This window comes from Dermacentor andersoni, chromosome 4, assembly GCF_023375885.2.
Source record: "Dermacentor andersoni chromosome 4, qqDerAnde1_hic_scaffold, whole genome shotgun sequence".
NCBI classification, from domain to species: domain Eukaryota; kingdom Metazoa; phylum Arthropoda; class Arachnida; order Ixodida; family Ixodidae; genus Dermacentor; species Dermacentor andersoni.
In genome coordinates this window covers 43658627-43679869 of record NC_092817.1, presented here as the reverse complement: position 1 = coordinate 43679869, position 21243 = coordinate 43658627, and the positions used below count along the sequence as shown (strand labels likewise).

Sequence of the window (21243 nt, the reverse complement as noted above, 5' to 3'; positions counted from 1 at the left end):
CATCCTTCCCGGGTGTGCGCCGCAACGTCTATTTTCTTGACAAAACAAGATACATCAATGAATGAAATAAATAAAAGTAATAGTAACTCTGCGAGAAATCTTGCACGAGCTTTTAGTGAGTGAAACACCGTTGTTGGCACTACACGCATTTCTGATAAGTTGGAGAAAAAAATAAATAAAGATGGGAATGCCGGTGCGAGATGACAGCGCAAATGCTGCTAAAAAGAGAGAACAAGTCGGAACTTTTCACTCCGCGTTGAAAGCTTCAAAGCAAGCGCCAAGCAGTCGCACCATTTTAAAAGCCAAGAGCTTCCAGCATACAGTGTTCGTAAACTTTTTTTGTGTGTGTGCCAGTTTCCCAATCGTCCCGCGTCTTGGCAGCTTTCATCTTCTTCCCGTACGTGGGAATTCGAAAGCCCACCGGGCGAGATGACAGAAATAACTTGAGAGAAAAAAAGCGGGAACACCCCTAACGCCCCCTCCCACCAGTACCTTCTAAAGAAAGGCAAAGAGAAAGAGAGCGCTTATTTTTCTGTTATGAGCACTAAATTCTTCAAGGCACTTATCATGCGATGGCGATACGTCAGGGCCCTACTTTCCGAAGTAATTCGGGTGATCTTTGAGAGGCTGGTACGAAAACCAGGCGAAGCAAAGCTATCTGGATTCCTGGAACTGCCTTTCGTTTGCACTTCTGAATGATTGAAAATTCTAGCTTTCGTACTAGAATACTTTTTTGTTTAAATATCCACAGCTCACTCACTATCGACAAAGAACCTTGGCAAGAATACGGTATGATTTTTTTCTTGCCTGCCACGCATTCTATATTACTTGATCAGTCTCACTCACTCACTCACTCATTGCGGTTATATGCAGCTTGTTTGAAGCAGCTGGCGCAGCATTCCGGGAGGGCCAGGAGCAGGGGGGGGGGGAGGAAAGAGAAACGTAGAAGGCAGGTAGGTTAACCAGAATAATGTCCGGTTGACTACCCTACACCGGGGGATTGGGAAAGGGGAAAACAAGGATAACAGGGAGAGAGAGGAGGGAAGGACGGAAGGAAATAGTAATTTCTTATATCTTCTATAGACCTCCGAGCAGTCTTCGCAGCGCCAAGAGGTTGCATTGACATTTGAACGAGACAGAATGTCAAAACAAAAATGGCAGCTTGCTACGCCCATTTCACAATATAATCTTTTCTGTAGCTGCGGAAGACGTGGACGAGGCCTGCAAATTGTGTTAACCCCTGTTCCATGCATCTATCAGCCAAAAGCAAAGTAGCGGTCGTTGAATCGACCGACCTATAGTCGAACGTAATGAAGGCAGCTATATACAGAGTGTTTCGGTAAACACTTTACTTTTTTTTTTAATCGCTTGTGGCAGATAGCACAATTCTACTCCATGAGCTGATCTACTCGAACAGGTGGACATTGTTTGCACAAAAAGATTGAAAGGCATAATCGGCTAAGTAACAAAAGCTTGCTAAATAAGTGTTTATCTAATTTTGTTATGGCACATATTGCAATCTACAAATTCTAGCGGGTGAGATTGCAAGGTGTATCCACTCGAAAACAATTGTATGGATGACACCATCTACGAATTAACTCGGCAAGCTGGGTGAGTTGGTGATTGAACATGTTGCTTTGGGTGGGCAGCGCAAACCGGACGAAAGACGAGAGGAAGTACACGATACGGAGCGCAGACTAACAACTTGTTTATTTTTTCAAACAAGGGACTATAATATACAGAAAATGTGAACACGTGTAAAGTCACGTTTACAAGGGTGTTAGCCTATCTTGCCATTCAAAAAATCAGTTTCTTTATCCTGCAGAGTGATAGAGGTCTGGCTTACACATGCGCCTGAATTTACATGCATGAAGTAGGCTTCCACAATCTCGCGGTTGATTTGATTCATATTTTTATACAATATTTCCGTTTGTTCAAGCATAGGTTTGCATAAACAACCTCTACAATGCGCGGCCAAATTAGAACCTGTTGCATTCCTGATCGCCCCTTGGTGCTCCCTAAGGCGGATATTAAGGCAGCGTCCCGTCTGCCCAAAGTATTTTTTGCCGCACGAAAGTGCCATGACGTAGACCACTCCCACCGAGCATGCCACAAGCTGCCCCGAGTGTTTGACTCAAGGCAGCTTGTGGCATGCTCGGTGAACATGATCCATAGGAACATGACCATTTACGAGATATGCGCCGTCAATAGGCACTGTCGCTCCACTTACTTTATTAACAAAACGTATTTTCATGCATTCAAGCACAAAAGCAACTGAAACGCCAATGCATTTCTCCACGAAGTTCGAGAATTAATATCTCGAAACTGGTGTCACCCTGAGAGTTCTTTCCAAATGGATCCGCCTTGCGAACTCCACTGCTAGAATTCATAAATTGCAATATGTGCCTTAAGGTAATTAGCTAAAAACTTAATTTGCGAATTTTGTTAGTTAGCCGATTATACATTTGAACATTTTGTGTAAGTAATGTCCGCCTCTTCGACTATACCAGCTCATGGACTAGAATTGTGCTATCTGTCACAGGCAATTAAAAAGAAATATTGGAAGTGTCCGCTGAAACAACCAGTATTCCCCGCTGTGTGTGATTTATGTTGACAGCCGAGTCCCTTCAATCCCCCAATTAGTATTCCCTGTCGAGTGCCCTCATTCTTATTTTAGTATATATACAAAATATTCATTCTGACAAGTTGCACTCTGTTATTTCAGGATTGGATGAAGCCTGCCGTGCGCGTCCAATCAAACCTGAATTCAGACAAGTTCTCCATACTCTCTTTCGATTCCTCTTTCATTACTTACAAATATTTGTTTTGGCGCATTCTTTGTTTAACTTACATCGTCTCTGGTAAACGTTTTTACGTAAAATCTTTGCGTGCGGAGGCAATTTCTAACTCTGCACGTAGCGCAAATATTACATCACAGGTGGAAAAAATAAAGCACAATTTAGCTTTTCGCAGCTTTGAAAGAGGCCTGCATATTTCGCCTACATGTAGTTTCTTTCTTTTCCTTCCGTGCATTGGGCCCTTATCCTGGGCAGTGCTTATTGCTATGGTTTATTAATTTATTCAAGCTTCTGCACGTGTACCCGTCCACGCATTTCCGGCATTCAAGTATTCCGGCAGAAAGTTGTTGCTTGCCTGTAAAGTATTACTATTAACGAGAGAGAGAGAGAGAGAGAGAGGGAGAGAGGGAAATTGATTGGCAGAGAAGAGAAAAGCATGTCGACCGTATTGTAACTGTCTAGCTCGCGGCTGGCACCTAAACGTCGGCTGAGGGGGGGGGGGGGGGGGGGGGGTGTAGCAGAATGGGCAGAAAGATGATGAAGATAAGAACTGGAATGTATCTCTGGGTTGCTGAAGCCATGGCTGTGAGTAGCAATGTTGGTATCGACATCGTGTGCCGTTTTCTCTAACTACCACACGTTTGAAATGTTCTTGTGCTACGTGATTTTTCTCGTCTAATAAAATTTAAAAACAAGAGAGACTGAACAGCAACGAATATGTCCTTATACCGACAGTATATGACAGGTCACTGGAATAATAGCTCTATGTCATCTCTAGTTAAAGTCTGTGCCACAAGGTGGCACGAACAACGCGGCTGTTCAAGCAGGTGTTTCCGATAAATCGGTATTCCACACAGGATAGTACACGTTTACGAGAAGGCTAAACCCTGATTTGCAATGGTAAAAAAAGTTCCCTCTTGTGATGGTCAAAGGTCAAAGATTGATAGAAAATAGGCCTTTCTTTTTCGCTGGCTGTGGCGGAACTGCAGAGCAGTAGACCACAAGCCACCGCCACTGCTATCTCCGCGTGACCGTCTGTGCCGTCTGCGCACAAAGACGCTACGTCATGCCAACTGCAGACGGCACTGCCGACATCGCACCTCGCTTGAACAGACGCTCAGTCGTTTCGGCACCTGCCACATGGTTTTAAAACGAACGACACAAAACTTTTACGATATGCATAGTCGATTTCATTGGTAGCCTCGAAAAAATTCATGTTTTTCGATTATTCGCTCACTGTGTGTTTACATTACTCTAATGGCATCTTCGGCTGGTCCTTTCGGAGCGCTCTAGGCTGTCTAGACCACTCTGGAGAGTATATAGTCTTGTCTTCGACTGGTTGAAAAAGCAACTTGCGTTCGCATGGTTCTTTTCCATCGTTCTCCTGCCGCGTCGAGCGCTTCTCAGGCGCTCAAAGCCCTACGGTCGGAGCAATCGTCGAGGTGAGCATTTCCCACCACGTTATCGCCACACAGCGTTGCCGCTGTTGGCGACGGTCCCCCGTAACGTAGGCAACCTAGGCCACTGTATGCCTGGACGTATAGAGTGCGCTATACCTGGACGTCTGAACCAATTGGCGCTCGCCGCACAGGCGCGTCCGCCGTGTCTACCGCCAAAGCCGGGAGCTTTGGCTAAGCAAAGCAGCGAGGTTGTTTCGCATCTGCCGTTTTCCTCCCCGGAAAGCGAGCCGCGCGTCAGGATTGCGTTCTTATTTGCGCCCTCCGAGTTCGAGGAACGTCGTATCTGCGCGACCCTAATTCCGAGAATGGAGGCGGCCGGTCGAATACACCATAAGTAGAAGAACCGCATGGTGTTCCAACCTCGTCGAATGTCACCCCTGACATGCACCATCATTCGTTCTTGCGGCACACGAAACTTCGACTATACACTAACCTGGCAGCTCGGTTGAGCCGGATTCAATGGAGTCGGAAAGTGGAGTGAATTTTGAGGTAAGTCTTCTTTTTTTTTTCTGTGCATTGGTTTTTAGCTTGTGGCATTTCTATTAGGCGTACTATGCCGTTTCGCTTTCCTAATTAGGCAGCAAAGTGTAAACTTGCTACTGTTATCACTATAAAGGCGTGCCGGCACGACGCCTTTAGTGTCCTTGTTATTTTGTCAAGAATGCGGCAACTATTTGTTGACAGCAGCTTGACATTTGACTCATCACGAACACAAACATCACGATATGCGACTGCCTGTCGAGACGAGTCGGTTGACATTGAAAGGAAGGCAAGGTCACCTAGGGCGCATTATTGTACCATGTGGTTTGTTGACTCATTTATTTCCACGTTTGTTATTCAGGAAGCAAGACAGGATTCCCCATGAGACCTTACCTTTTTTCTTCGATTTCAACCACTATTCAGTCACCTTTACTTCACCTACACCACCTCACCTTGCTTTTGCACCGTCTCACTCTTACATAAAACACTTATTAAGCATTTACATGTCCTCGCTTTCCTTCTCTTTTAACTGATCTACGTTCGAAATCGTCTCATATCTCATATTGCACTATATCAGGGACCAGCCCAAATTTTTTATTGAGTAAAGGCACTCTTCCGCTTCACGTTTTAGGTACACCCAGTCTTAACAGCACATCTGCGTTGTTTTCGGCCTTTTTGCGCTAATTACTCATAATAACTTCTCTGTACATAGCTCCATGCTAGCTTGGTGCGCCTTTTTCATTCCAAGATTCATTCTCACGCCTTTTTCTTTGTTCTGCGTGTTCTAGAAGGCAAGAAATCGTCTAATTTACTACACTAATATAGTTAGGTACCCAGATCTTCCGAACCCCAGTTTGACATGGACTCGGTAAAGAAGATCTCGTCTTCAAAATAAAGCACAAGCTTATGCCGAAAAGACAACAGGTTAGCTTTGAGAAGTGAACCATAATTCCTTTAATGTCCTCCATGCATCACACTTCATGCACCTATGGCAGCTTAGCTTATGGAAACTTACGTTAATGGAACTCAATGTGTAGTCCACGATGTACATGATGATCACAAAAGCGTTGACTTTCTGAAAAATAGAAAAAAAAATAAACAATGCATGTTTGGACTTTGTGGTTCGCTCAGTGAGAATGCCGTAAGGGGAGGGGGGGGGGGTAAAAAATAATTACAGAAGCACAGTGTAGAATGCATATACCTATAACAATGCGCACGACAAGCGAAACGCGACTTCTCATTCGAAAATAAAGTACGTCGTTGTCAAGAAAAACTGTGCAGCCACCTGAAGGCGAATGCAATCTTCACGTAGATGTCACCTATGCCTTTCATGTACCTTCATGGATGTTGAGCATATTTTCACCGAGGTAGTTTTGTTAATTAGTAGGGAGTTTTAGGAATAGCGTGTACCTAAAGGGGCTTAGCGTGCGCAAAAACCGAAACGTTATTGTAGGCTTTCTGCGTTCTTTTGTACCCTTATCCGCCGTGGTGGCGTACTGGCTTTGGCGTGGTGCTGCTGAGCCTGTGGGCGTGGGCTCAAATCGCGGCCGCGGCCACCGCATTTCGATTGGCGCGACATCCAAAAAAAAAAAAAAAAATGTCCGTGTATACCGTGCATTGGGTGCTCGTCAAAAAAAAAAAAAAACAGAGGTTGTCAAAATAAACCCGGAGTCCTCCACTGCGGCGTGCCTCATTATCATATGTTGCTTTTGCCACGTAAGACCCCAGAATTCAATTTGGTACTATCCTTGCTTTCTTCGGCGCGTCCGGTGCATTGCGCTCTCTAACATTCGGTCCCGTATTTCTGAAACTTCCTTTAAAGTATGTTACACGGACCAGTTGTTATCTATGAAAACTGCACAGGGACTCAAACAGAAAGAATGTATGTGTCTGCGCAAGAACGCCCTTCCTAAATGCGAACTGCTTGCGTTCATTACTATTCGGGTTTGAGATAAACGACCTCGAGTTGCGATACATCGTGTCCTACATATTGACTTCTTAGCCGTATAGGCCTTATCAAATTTGCTGTTGTGTTCTCAATGCTATAAACACGGAAACAGGTTTTAAAACCGAGCTTGTCGGTACTGCTTACTTGACGTCTCGGAAACTATGGGAAAAAATGGGACAGCACCCGACAAACACGAATGTCTGGTCTTGTCCCGTATTTTTTTTCCTCGCAGTTTCAAAAAGTCAGACTCCAAACACTGTATGACAGCAGCGATAATCGTCACTTCGGAGTCGGGTCGTACCATCACGAAGGTTCAATAAATTTTCCGAAACCGTCCGAGATTGCGTTATGGGGAAGCTTTAAATTATGGCACATGTTGAATAGCTCCCGCTTGACAACTGACAGAGATCACAATAATGTCAGCACCAGCTCGTTCCTCAAGGTCATTGGTCAAGTCCTACTCATAAAGACGCCTTCTAATATTATAGCCATATACCAGCGCAGACTATTCTTTGTTCAACGCGTATTTGAGTGGACATAATATAGGTATAAACATGACAAAACTTCCAATGCCTTCGTTGCTTTCAAACCGACTCAAGATTATCGCGGAATAGAAAGGGCGCCAACAGACCGGCAAGACATGTACAGAGCTCAAATTTCTTAATATAGCAAATGAGATCTGCGGAATCCCGCAAGGTATAATCAAGAAAGGGCAAGTTTTTTCATCCACCCGACCATAGCCTAAGCTATATCTCTATAAGGCTATATATAGCTTCGGTGTTCGTAAGCTTCATAGCTGTATATAGTTTCGGCTACTGTGGAGCTCCGGTGGTCCGAAGGTATACGGGGTGTTTCTACTAAAATTTTGCGTAATATCTCAAATTGCCGTTTTGAAATAAAAGGACGGTTCTTTGAGAGACATGCCGTCTGTGGTGGCGACCACGGGGTGACGGGTGATACGAAATAATTAGTCGCAAGTTAGCGAAAGTCACTTAATTATATTTTAACCATTTAGTGGCAGTGATTTCAGCATAATTGGGCAATTGAAGCGAGCTGTCCGTACCAGCCATGTCAACTTTTGGATCTGGAAAAATGGGTTTACCCGCCAATATCGCGTTGCGATAGTGAGGAGCACGGAGCCGCCGCACGCCGAGCCACCGCTGCTGGGTGACGTAAGCCGAAGGTCGCATCGAGGGTCGCGGCTCTGCGCTCGCTGCAGCTTCCCAGTTTCGGTTTCGTGCGCTCTGAAACTGTGTGCAAGGTGGGTAAACCGGCAGCTGACTCCTGAATTGAACCAGCGACGTGGTGATGCGTGCGTGCGAACAGCTTTTGCGGCGCAGAATCGTCCCCAGGGACGAAACCTGGGTTTACGTATAGCAGCAACCAGAAATAGAGAGAGCGGAAGCGATACCTCACCACCCAAATAAAAAATGTTCCAAACATAGCCATCAGCAGGGCAAGTTATGCTGACCCTCTTTTGGGACTAAAATGGCGTCATCTTGGAGCACTACACGTGGCGAGGGACCACCACTATAACTCGTAAATCATACTCTGACCACCTAAAATATCATCTTCGACCTGCAATCAAATCGAAACACCGTGGATTGTAGTCAGCAGGTTGCAACATGACAGTGCACGACCCCGTACGGCTGCTGCAACAGGTGAGAGAATAACAGTCCTGAAGTTTGAGTGTCTTCTGCAACCACCATACTCGCTATACCTTGCCCCGAGCGACTTCCATATTGCCATTTGTTGGGCGCGTTGAAAAACTGACTTAGAGGAAAGCTTATTTAGCGCCTGCCTAACAGGGACGGAAGGGAGACGACACCACAATGCGCTACATCATCCAAAGCTTAACCATCCAAAAAAGCCGTCTCCTTACCTAACAAGTCGACCGAAGGGGTTCTAACACACGTATCACTATTCCAACAGATAGCCTGAGACTCAATAATCTCTCGCACACCTCTATCTTTGTGCTTCGCAAGAACATGGCAGGACCCATACACCGGCGCACAGCCGCATTCCTGAATGTGGGTTGACAGCTGACCGTATTGCTTATTTCTCACGTTTATACTATATATGTTCTCGTAACCGATCATTAAGACACGTTCCTGTCTGTCCGATGTATTTTTCCCACAGGACAGCGGAAGCTCGTAAACAACAGTTTCTACGCAACCCACTGGTGTTTTACGACGATTCGTAGAGCATCTGACAGCTGGCTTACGGTACGGGTCTGTTGACCGACATATTTTCGCGAGTGTTTCTGGCGCTGAAAAGACCACTTTTGTGTCCCCACGGCTAGCCATTTTCTTAAGACCATGTGCCGCTCTGTGCAGATGGGGCACTACCGCTACCTCCCCTCTGCGTTTCGTTCGTTGATTTGCCGCGTCCTGAGCTGTGCTGTCTGAAGCGCACCTTTTGAGCATATACTTAGCATATACATTTAGCATACATATTTTAGCAGATATGTCAGCATATATGGTAGCATATATAATTCCATATGTTCGAACTAATGAAAGAAGCCTTGGGCGGCAAGAAGTTTCATCCTGATGAAGAGGCACACCACGCGCTTTACGAGTGGTCACGCCCGCTCCTAAACGAATTCTTTTCTACGGGAACACAAGTACTATGCAAAAGCTGCTAAATTTGCATTGGACTTGGGGGACATGATGTCGAAAAGTAATACAGCTTTGTGCCGCGCGTATTCAATAAATAATTAAAGAAAGAGGTTTTCATTTTACTGACCTCGTATATTGGTGTTCTCGAAAAAGAACACTAAAAATAGGCTGCGAGGTAACCTTTTTGTAGCCAAATCTTCTACGAGCAGCTGAGTAGAACATGATTGATTACTGCAGTAATAGTTCTCTATCTTATACCTTATATCTTATATCTTGTATCTTATATCTTATATCTTATATCTAATATTTGAGTGTCCCGCTTTCAGTGCGCAGCGCATGTCGCTAGTGAGAGACTATCATCTCCTTGGCCTGCGGTGTACAAAACTCGACGAAGGTTTGTACCCCAGTGATTGTGCCTCTAAACGTGATCAGGCTCATCGCGCTATACTTACTTTTCTAGAGTTAACTAACTTAAGTTCACGTTTGTAGCGTCGAAACTATTCTATTCAACATTCTGTAGTAGCACGACCTTCAGTGACCGGCCCTACTGTGTGTGATCTGTACTGTGTTAAACTTTATTCTTTAGATTTGTCCTGTTGCTCTTCCTTTCCTCTTTCCTCCCCTCCTTCCTATCTTCCATTTCTTTGTTGCTGTCACCTCCCTTCTGAAGAGTAGGCAGGCGTTGTGACCCTTCCGGTGGCAGTTGCCAGCCTGCTCCTCGCTTTCCCTTTCCTGTTAATTGTATATATGTGTTCAAAACAAATAATAATAATAACAACAACAACAACAACAACAATAATAATAATAATAATAACAATACCTTCCCTGGTTAAACTCAGTGCCCTCGTATGGCACCACGAACAATGCTGCTCACGTTTACGTTCCCAGTAACACGGTGTTCCGCTAAGGGCAACACGTTTACGAACAACCTAAAACTCCCCAATGACGTACGCCACCCGTATACGGGCTAGGATTCTTGATCGATCCATTTGAGGGATATTCCCGCTTTTGTTCGAAGTTGCAGCCGGCGCGACGCCTCGCTCGAGCAGCGAGCACCCTCTCGGTGGCTTAGCCAATCAACACGCAGTGAAAAGCGATATCCTCGAAAATGATCGATCGGGAATATGATCCCCGAGCTCTGTATACACTAACGAGCAAAAGCTTAGCGACCCTGGCATCGGCAAAACATTTCACTTTCTTCTACCACACCCGTGCAATTGACTCAGTGGGTTGCACTGGGTGAGCAGGCGCACGTGAGCTGTATCACCTGATTTCAGCCTGCGTGTCTGGGCTTTAGAAAGAAAAGAAAGTGTTTTCGACACCTGCGGCTTCCCAACTTCTGCGTGAGTATATGTTTACTACCAAAGGACAGTCGCAGCAACGAATATAACCACAGCCATATGGGACACGACGTAATAAGGTGCACAATGCTCTCCAACGCAATGAAGGAAAGAAAGAGAGTGAGAGAAAGAGAGAAAAAGAAAGAAAGGAAGAAATACGTTTTTCTCAAATACAAGTATCACTGGCGGGGTGACGGCCTGCAGTATAGTATTCAATTGAATTGTGTAGAAAACGCAGACTTACAAGGTCCTTGATGAAATACAGTGACAGTGCAATGTCCAGCGCTGTGGTCATGGGCACGAAAGTTAACCAAGGAATTAGCAAGAGGCGGTTGTCCTGCAAGAATGAATGACATAATGCGGCACTTAAGGTTGTGTAGTTGGAAGTAGCAGAACCAGAAGGATATAGCTATGAATACAAAGCGTATGAATAATGCGCTGTTGTGTTAGCCTTGTATATTTATCAAGCATAACAAAAAGAGCGGTAAACATAGCGCGTTGTGCACGAAGATAAAACAAAAAATGAGACGGCACACATAGAACCAGGTGTTTGCTATAGGTGTGACTTTGCCGTCATTCGCAATGCCCTAATGCTCGTAATGGACGCCTGAGGAGACAAGTTGCTACCACAACAGGATAGTCAGAAATGGTATATAGGCTGTAGAGTATCTCGTAGAAACAATCTTGAAGCCATTTAAAAACATCACGTAACCGCGATCACGATGAAAAGGATACATGGTTATGAAATACACATAACAATGGCAATATTCATCTCGCAATAAGACAGATGACACACATCACCCAAAACACCAATGTAATGTAGTACATACAAACATAAAATGCGAAACTGAACGAAGAAATACATCATACAAAACTCTTACATCAAGTCTTTGTAGGGAACAACATGCGTTTACGGCAATTATGTGCCAGGCGTGCCCGTGATCCTCGGCGTTTTAGCATTGTTGGGCGTGCCGTTAAATATATATGTAATCTACATGGAGCACTATTCGAGGATCATAATTTGGTTTGAAACATTCGCTTATCAATAAACAGTTCCCAAACGTGCCTATCATAACGCATGGGCAGGAGCGACATTAAACAGTACTTCGTGCTTTATTTTTCTTCCATACGAGCTGGAAACTTCAACTTTCACATAAAGATATCGCTGAAAAGTTGCAATGAACTGGAGACGAAACAAATAACACGAAGGTACCAGAGTTTGCTGCGAGACTTACGATAATCAAGGCCAAGAGAAGCAACACGGAAAATACGACGCACAGTCCAGAGAAACTCAAGAGCAAAAGAATCAACGAGAATCCCACTGGAAAGAAACAATAAAGTTCGACGTTAGTCACGGCTTCTTTTTTAGGGAAGCAAAAGCGTCTGCGTCACTTGTCATGCATGGGCAAAGATAGGTGAAAGATTTTCACGCATTCATTTCCCCGTCACAGAAAGGCTCGAAATATTGCCACGTTCGTGCTTCGCACACTCATGGCTTAAGTTTTTCACTCATGGTCATCTATCAATGCGGCTTCGCCTTGAGCTTTTCTGCACAGCTAAACACTTACCATGCTGGGTATGCTGTAGTGCAAAGCCTTTATGCAAATTCCAATGCGAGCTTCATATGATGTCAATAAGAACGCAACCAACTTCCCCCTTTTTCTCCGATCTAAAGCGAAAAGAGTTTTTTTTCTCTTACCCGGTGAGTAGAGCACAGAACCGACGTGGGATCCCCCTGTAGCGACCAGCATTGTGTACAAGATCTGGAATGGTTAACATAAATGTTACAGAACCGCTCTCAAGACTCACCGTAGAACCTGAACATGTCAGCAATGCTATACACAAGGTTTGCTACTTTAGATGAAATGTTGAAGGTGACATGAGGAGAAGCATGTAAGCAAAAACAAGAAGACAAAGATAAACAATTGTAGGAATAAGAGAATAAATCAAGCCCCGATCACTATAACAAAAGGTCTAAGAATGTCTATAAGTCCTGACTGACGTAAATGTACCAAAAAGGCTAAATTATTTCTAAACGCACGGTGGTATAGTGGGTGCGGTGACACAAAACGTTCTCAATACCACCAAGTAGAGTTTGCATTCCGTTCGTAGCAGCGAAGTGAGTACTATGAGTACAATGATGGTAGCGGCATGGTGGGGATGACACGTATAGGGATTCGAAGCGGTCAAATAGGCTGGCTGGTGTCCCATTACAGCTGTTCCAATAGCTACTAAATCTTACCGTGCTCCTAACATTTCCTAGCGACAATCGAGTGTCGCATTTACCCGAATAAGATCCGCAACATTTCTTTTTCCATTTCTGTAGAGGGTGCGGGCCTGAGCCACTTATGCTATGCACCGTTTGAGAGTGTTGCTTATTGAAATACTTTTTTTTTTCACTTTCGCTCTCTAAATGCGGAGGGCTTAAAGAAGGGTGCGCTTTACAAGGGCAAATATGCAATATTGTATTTTTGGGGATTTAATGCTTCACTCAGGGGTGCGCTACAGCGGAACTTTGGACTGTGCAATCAGCAAGCTATATATAAGGCTGGAATATCATCCACGACATTATTGGTTAAAAGTCATACTCCTAGATACCAGCCTTTACAGTGTTATGCAGTGCAGTACCAGGTACTCCTTTTTTCTTAGCAATTCTTTCTTTCCTTTAAGTTGACTGTGGCACTACCAAAATCGCGCCCCTTCATTTGGAGCATTTGTAAAAGCGGACATTGCTAGCACACGAGAAATGTAAACGCACAATTAAAAATGTCACTCAGGAACTATCAAACTAATCGCTTTAGGGTACGTATTGCAGTTTACAAATTGGAGTCAGTGAATTCGCAAGACCACTTAACTCGGAAAGGTTTCGGAGGGTGGCGTTAGTTTCGATATACGCAATCTGAAATTGTTATACAAAATGCATTACTGTTGCAGTTAAATGTGGCCGGCACTGCTCAAGAAGGAGTCTCGTAAAAAGAAGAGTAAGTGAAACAACAGTACGTTTGGTCTCAAGTTCAACGCCTGTTATCTCAAGACCGGTGCTAGCTTCAAAGATCTTTACAAGTAGACATGCCTTGAGAACTCGCCGCATTGAATTCATCGACCTCAACGTACATGTACCCTAAAGTGATTAGTTGGAATGTTCTGATGAAATTTCGCTAGTTAGCCAACATTTATTGTCATTTCTCGTGCAATTTCTGTCGGCCTCATAGACTACCTCAGGCAGTTGAGTTCTCCTATCTGCCACAGGTGCCTTTTTAAAAATTTTTTTTAGAAGAAATAGAAAAAGAAAGAAAGAAGAAATACCTGTTAAAATGAACTCACGATCTCTGAAACGAATGCATTCGCGAACTTAAGCCTGCTCTATACAGACACATAATATAAATCCCCTGTTACACGGGCAAACTAAAGTGCACTTTGAGCAAGTGCACTTCAGTGCACTGAGTTTCATTTTGACGGCGCGCTGCTACGCGAGAAAGAAAGGCGTTCTTTCAAACTGGTGGCGATGGCGATCGAGAGTCAGAACAGAAAGCATATATTCGTAAACAGCCCGACAAGTAGGTTTCCCTGTCTTTTTTCTTTTTTTTTTTTGCGGTATGGCACATTTTATTACCTTGTAAGCTTAGAAATTTGAAAAAAATCTTATTTAAGATTACTCCTGGCTCTGCTTTTAATATTACTTTTTTTTTTTACTCATAGCTAACGAGGCTACACACTTCGCCGCCGAGAAGGGCGTTCTCTAAACGCACTCGCCGACGTACAAGTGCGCTCTGCTGTAAGGTTCCTAAGCGTTGCCGCGTGGCAGCTTCCGAATGACACTAGCGAATGCACTCGCTCAAAGTGCACTCAAGTTTGCCCATGTGGCAGGGGTATTAGATTTAAATCATGTCTCAAGGCCTATTTTGTTAAGCCCGTAAGGATGTGGTAAATACGCTTACTGTGGCTCCCCATGGGATTTTCGCATTGGAAGCTCCATAAGTGACCGTTATACTCATCAACTTTCGCCAGATGCGTCATGCACTGAAGATGTGCGGCAAAGTACTAAACTCAATCCAGAACGCAAATAATAGGGAACACGGTGGCGTGAGTGAGCGTGGCCCTCGAAATATTCAGGGTGGCAAATGTAAATTCAGACTGGTGTCACGTCCAATTACACGAGAGGTCTCAAACCCCCCGTACTCGATTAAAGAGACCAAATGATAGTTAGCAACCGAACAATTCACGACCCCGCAGTTGTTCTCTTCGCTACAATTCATATAAAACAATGGCAGGTAGTGGCGAACACAAATTCAGACCAATGCTAATGAAAGGTATAGCATAGGTCTTAACTCATACTCATTTACAACAATGCAAATTAGTTATCGCCCAGACTATAGACAAAAGTACAGCTTTTCTCACAACAGTTCCTATCGGACAAGGGCCTACCGTACAATGGTTTTTTTTTATTGATGCTATACATTGGCTAGACGTGTAAGAATATTCAAAGTAACCAGTTCGTCGGTGCTTATTCGTAGTTCAAGCGCTTATTGATCTTTATTCAGTTGATTAAAGCACGTTTTGTTCTTATATACCTGCGGGTACGTATTATTCATATATGTGTATCTTCCTCACCTATATGTTTTTCGTGTAGGGCAGCCCGCTTTTATCGTTTGTATCTGCATGCGCGTATTATCTCATTTATGTATCATTCTAATGTGTGTGCACTGCACACCTCAGACCCTATCGCAGCCTCGCATACCTCCACAACTCTTCGGAAGTGTATGCAATGCAGGTCTGTTTCCACCGTTTATCTGTATACAGTAGACCTGGTTTGCTCTTCTTGGCTATATCTTTGGGTTTGATTTTTCTAGAATGTCCCACTTTTCCTAATCACACATAACCGTCTCTATATTACCGCTACTTGGGATGAAGTAGCCGTCAGCACTGTCAGACTAAATTATTCACTTTATTATTTCATTTAAGCAATAGTAAAACGAATTCATCTCAACAAAATATCGTTTTATGCGTTGAATCACAAAGTTACTGGACCATCAACGCATTTCTGAGAAAATTTTGGGAATTAATATCTCGAAACTGATGTCATTCACTCCAAGTGGATCCGCCTTGCGAACTCTATGGCTAGAATTCGTAAATTGGAATGTGGGCCATAAAGTAATAAGTTAAAAAACTTAAGTAGTGAGTTTTTCTTAATCAAATGATTATCCCCTTCGACATTTTGTGCAAGCAATGTCCGCCTCTTCGGATAGACCAGCTCAGGAGCTGCAATTCTGCTATTTACCACAGGCAACTTTAAAATTGTTTACAGTGTGCGCTGAAACGTCCTGTTATACATACCAAAAGCGTGCCCACCCTGTATCCTGGCGTTATGTTTCTCAAGGAACAATATGTATTTCGCATGGCGCATGTTGCATCAGACTCTTGGCAAGCAGAACTAAATTGAATTCTGCGTATCCAGCACTTGAAGTTTCCAATTATCATCACTATTTCCTATGAGCCTCTGCTAGCGACCAAGTTTCCGTGAATTCTACTACTACTACTACTACTACTACTACTACTACTACTACTACTACTACTACTACTACTACTACTACTACTACTACTACTAATACTAATAATAATAATAATAATAATAATAATAATAATGTATATATACACATCCAAAAGCAACACAAGGAAACAGGCCTGTCTAAGTTCACGAGGATTTGTGCCACTAGGCCTGGAAGAGCCGGTACAGCGATGTGGTTGCATATTTACATGATAACACATTTTTTGCCAACTTTCAGAAGAATAGTTGGTAGTATTAGCTGTTAACAGACAATGACATAGCAAACAAAGACGAAAGCATAAATAACTAAAGTAAAGGATCAGGATAAAATTCAACGTTTCATGATGAATTTCTCCAAATGTTTTTCTGAAGTTGCAAAAAGGAATTCATCAGCCAAATCATTAAATAGTTTTGGGATGCATACACTTCTCGCTTCTCCATGCTTAGTAGCCGAATAGCGTCCTTTAAAACGTTTTTGTCTCTTAACAATCGAGGTGCAACATGTGCCTCTTTGAATTCATGGCTCCAATTATGCCGCATAATAACCGTTTTGGTAAATAAATCCTTGAATGTGCAAAATCATATTTCATGGAATATATTATTGAAATGTACTGTAGTACCATAAGCAACATTTTGTAATATATTTTTTAGTAATTTATCGATCCGATTTTTCCAGCGCTCTGAACAAAAGGCGAAGATCGTTATGCCATACCTCAGCACACTGTACGCTAGTGCGTGAACTATCATTTTCTTGACCGGTAGAGGTACTTTAACCCTTTATGTTGAAAAGTAGATATGAAACACTCCATAGTTTGCCACATAAAAATGCCATGTGATGCTGCCAAGACCTGCCGCTGTGAAACATTATATCCAGGTATTTGAATGTCTCCACATATTCTGTAGCAGCACATTTACATGAAGTAGGATGATCATCATCTCAAAATATTGGCAACCTTATTTTTTTAGTTTGTTAATGAACTTCGAAAGCACATGATTTTGCTTTTCTTAGCATTGATATATACACAATTTTCTTCAAACCATTGCATGACCTTATGAACTGCGCTCTGTAGAACGTTAATAGTTTCCTAATAACGCATAGGGCGTGTGAGTAGGACCGTATCACATGCATAATGTGACACCGCAGCTTCCGCAATTATCGTTGGAAAGTCGTTCATAAATAAATCGAACCACAGAGTTGACAACGCGGATACTTGTGGAACTCCAGCTTTAATATATTTCCTAGCGGTAACAATTTCTTTACTACCCATGACTACCTCTGACCTGTCATGCAAATAATTGCAAAAAAGATCAAAAAATGGTCCCATAAAACCCACACGAAACAACATTTCCAATAAAATGTCATGATTTACAGTTTCACACGCTTTTTCTAAGTCCAAAAACAAAGCACAAATATGCAGGTTCTTATCTAAAGCAGAATATAATTCATCGGTCAACTGGTCAAAGACTGTAATATTACATCGCTCAGCAATAAATTCAAACTGTCTTGGCGTTAGGACTGAAAATTTCTTTAAGAAGGAAGTCATACAATCAAACAGAAACTTTTCTAGTATTTGGGAGAGTACAGGCAAAAGAGAGATAGGTCTATAATTTTCAGCATCATCTTTTTTTTTCCTGCTTTATACAGCGGCTCAACAATCGCTGTTTTTTAATGTCTCCGGAATAATAATAATAATAATAATAATAATAATAATAATAATAATAATAATAATAATAATATTCTAGTTGTAGTCTACGTCTCGCCAGGCAGGGCGCTTAAAGTATCCCAGGATTCTCACTCACAAGCGTGTAGACGCCACAAGCGAAGCTTCCTTTCCGCACAGACAACCAGCAGCAACAGGACCTGAGCAGTGCCATGACTCGCGTGAAAAGGGCGACACGGGTCTCGCGGGCGAGCAGCAGCAGCGAGTCGCTTCGCGAAGCATGGCGCGCCTCCTCCGGCTCGCGCAAACGCACGCGACAACCGTCGGGCACGCCGAGGAACACCGAAGTGCGAGCGCCGGAATCGCCACGACCGAGTCGCCGGAGCCCTAACGCCACTCTGCGCCGATCCGAACTCTGAGAGAGAGAGCGAGGCAGGAGGGAAAGGCCGACACTGAGCGGGAGGAGAAAGGAGAGCACGGCCGAAGGGGCTCGCCGCTTAGTCGAGTCGTTCTTATACCGGTGGCGTCGCGCAGGTCGCCTTCGAGCACTCTCTTCGCAGCAACTGCGTTCATTCATTCATTCATTCATTCATTCATTCATTCATTCATTTTCTCCATATTTTTTCTCTCCCTGCTTTCACCTCCTCAGTCTCGAAGGCAGCTCGAGCTACGCTCACCATTGGATAGCTTGCTCTCTCAACGAAAACCGTTCGCTTTATCTAGATAGAACAAGATAACGCGTGCAGCCACCGTAGAGCTCAACATGAATACTCAGAAAGGCAAGCGTTTGGCTAAGTTGTGGGGTTTAGCCTCCCGAAACTGCGCATTGGGTTATGAGCGACGTCGCATGCAAGGGACGGCTCATGATTAATTCTGACGACGTGGGGTCTTCTATTATCGTCTTCCCAATTCTATGTCCATTGCAGGACGAAGGCCTCTCACAGCAATCTCCAATTAATCCTGTCTTGCGCTGGCTGATTCTTCTATGGTGTGCACCCAATAAAGACTAAAAGAGTGTTTTTTTTTTTTTCGGGGCCGATATCGGCAGCGCAACCCCATAGCCATTGAACCACGGTGGCGCGTCAAGTATCTAAGGGTCTTTTTTTGTTTTTCATTCGGTAGTAATCGCTATTAATGAGATGTCTCTCCCTGCAAGTTATACTATGTCTCAAAGGAAGCCACAAAGGAAGACAAAGAGATATTCTTCGAATTTCAAAAGCATTTATTTCAAAACAGCTACCAGCAAATTTATATGCAGAACGGAGCAAAATATGGAATAAAGAAGGAACAGATAGTTGCACTTACAAATGGATAACGAACGTAAATGACATTCCGAAACGCTGTCCAACAAATTTCTATACTTCCCAGGCAACGACAGGACATGGCAGATTCCCTTTTTACTTTTCGCGATTTAATGTAACGGAAGAATAAAAATGTCGATCCGGGAAAGTCATTGACAGTTTTGACCTCTATCTGGAAGACTGTTCGCTTGTAACTACACGACGAAATGAACTTATAAAAAATATAGGTGATAACTTACAGTATCGAACGCCATAAATTATTATTAACAACGAAACAGTGACGATTATAGAGGAAACAGTAGAGAAAATTAACGAAGTCACTATACAGTGTTAAAGCAAGACAAATTCAGCTAAAACAGTGAAAACAAAAATAGAAAACAACATCTTCAAACTTATTCCAACATGGTTATGAGAAAGAAATGGTGCATAAAAACTATTATTGGTGAGGACTCCTCAGCCGCTATTTCTTATCAAACAGCCAATATCACCGCAACAAACCAACAAAATAACAGATGTACACACAGGAACACAGTGGGCTACAACGATCAGAAGCAAACCGCTTAAAACCTATCAACTTCGCAACAGCAAGCAACGGACGTAACAACCAGCACAAGAATTGAATCCGACAAGAATAAAGAATCTCGTCACGCACAAGACAACCAATGAACACCGAGAAGAAGAAAAGGAGAAGAATCCCTTCAAGGCGAAGACGGACAAAAAAACATTTTCTTTAATCTTTACATTACTTTTGTTCAATAATTGCCCGCTGTCTTGCCGATCCCGTCCCCTTGGCTGTGGATGCTGATAGTAGCTTTTTTTTTCTCTATTTCACATTTTCTCCCCCATACCTCTTAAACTTTCACATTTCACCCCACACCTAATCCTATTTTCTATACCTCTCTACTGCTTCCTACTCTTTTCTCTACTCCTCACCCAACACCTTCCAAAGCAACCTTATGTCCTATTTCTTAAAACATGCGATACTTTAGTGGTGCAGGTGGGGTGCATTCTACCCCTTCTCACACTCTGTCTCTCGCTGGCACACGTAAAGAAAAAGAAAGAAAAACAGCGTACTTCAGCGATTCCTTCGGCCCGGAACTCATTTGCTGCTACAGCAGCATTTTCCCACCGTGACTATCACCATCTTATTCTCGTATGCCTCTTTCTTTCCTTCAATAATAGCGTTCCCCCCTACGGGGAGCTGGACAAGAGCCCAGCTGTTATATATGGCTGTTTATTGGAGCAGGTGGAGAGGTAGTTGAGGAAGCTTTTTTTTCCGGGTGCTCCTATCGAAATACATGTAGAAGAAGAAGATTATTTTTTACCACACAAGTAAACTGATGTATACAAAGCAGTGGGGATGGCAGGATAAAAGCTGCATAACGGCAGCTTGACTAGTCCCACCTCCCCGTGAAAAATATCGTCGTACTGTGCCGTTGTCAAGAGATTGGACGGAAGAGACGGGCAACTGGCAAATGTAAATGGAGAATTCGTTTTTCTTGGTAACCACTGCACCAACTCTGGCGAGGTTTGCTGCCTTTAAAAAAAAACTTTAAATTTAGTGACTGTTGGTTTGGAACTTTATATTTACGTCGTAAATTTTTTATTAAAAATTCGCAAAAATCTAAAATTTTCAGAAAACGAAACTATCAAGTTCTTAACTCTTTAACTCAGCAATGAAAAATGATAACAAATTTCATCTAATAGTACATCTAAAGCGGATAAAATTGATATGTCATACATGAACCTCAAAAATCTAGTGATATGAAAATATAGCTTTTGCGGAACCTTTGTACACAACGTAACAAATTGATGTAAGATATAAAATGACATATGCGATTTGTCCGCTTTCAATGATCTATTGGGTGCCGTTTACAGAACCGCGATTTCTGTTCTTGATGCAGAGCTATTAATTTGTAAACTTCGTGCTTCTATTTTTTTTTTTCTGCAAACTTCCGCATTTCCGAAAATTTTGTAACAAAACTCAGGCCCTAAAACGAAATTCTGCTTGCAACAGTAACTAGAATTTAACTTTATCTCTCAATTGCAACAAATGTCATTAAGATCGGTTTAGGGCTTATCTCAGAAAAAC

General features: G+C 43.1%; 1 protein-coding gene across 1 annotated transcript in view; it reads right to left on the bottom strand.

Moving 5' to 3' along the window:
* LOC126536648 (uncharacterized) overlaps positions 1-18239 on the bottom strand; it is a 45576-nt gene extending 27337 nt beyond the window's left edge. The window contains exons 1-5 of the mRNA XM_055073654.2: positions 17990-18239; positions 12344-12407; positions 11880-11965; positions 10889-10981; positions 5754-5813 (exon numbers count right to left, since the gene is read on the bottom strand). Coding sequence (XP_054929629.2) covers positions 5754-5813; positions 10889-10981; positions 11880-11965; positions 12344-12407; positions 17990-18064 — 378 coding nt within the window. The 5' untranslated portion in view covers positions 18065-18239. The remainder of the gene's footprint in view (positions 1-5753; positions 5814-10888; positions 10982-11879; positions 11966-12343; positions 12408-17989) is intronic.
* Between the last annotated feature and the right edge of the window lie 3004 nt (positions 18240-21243).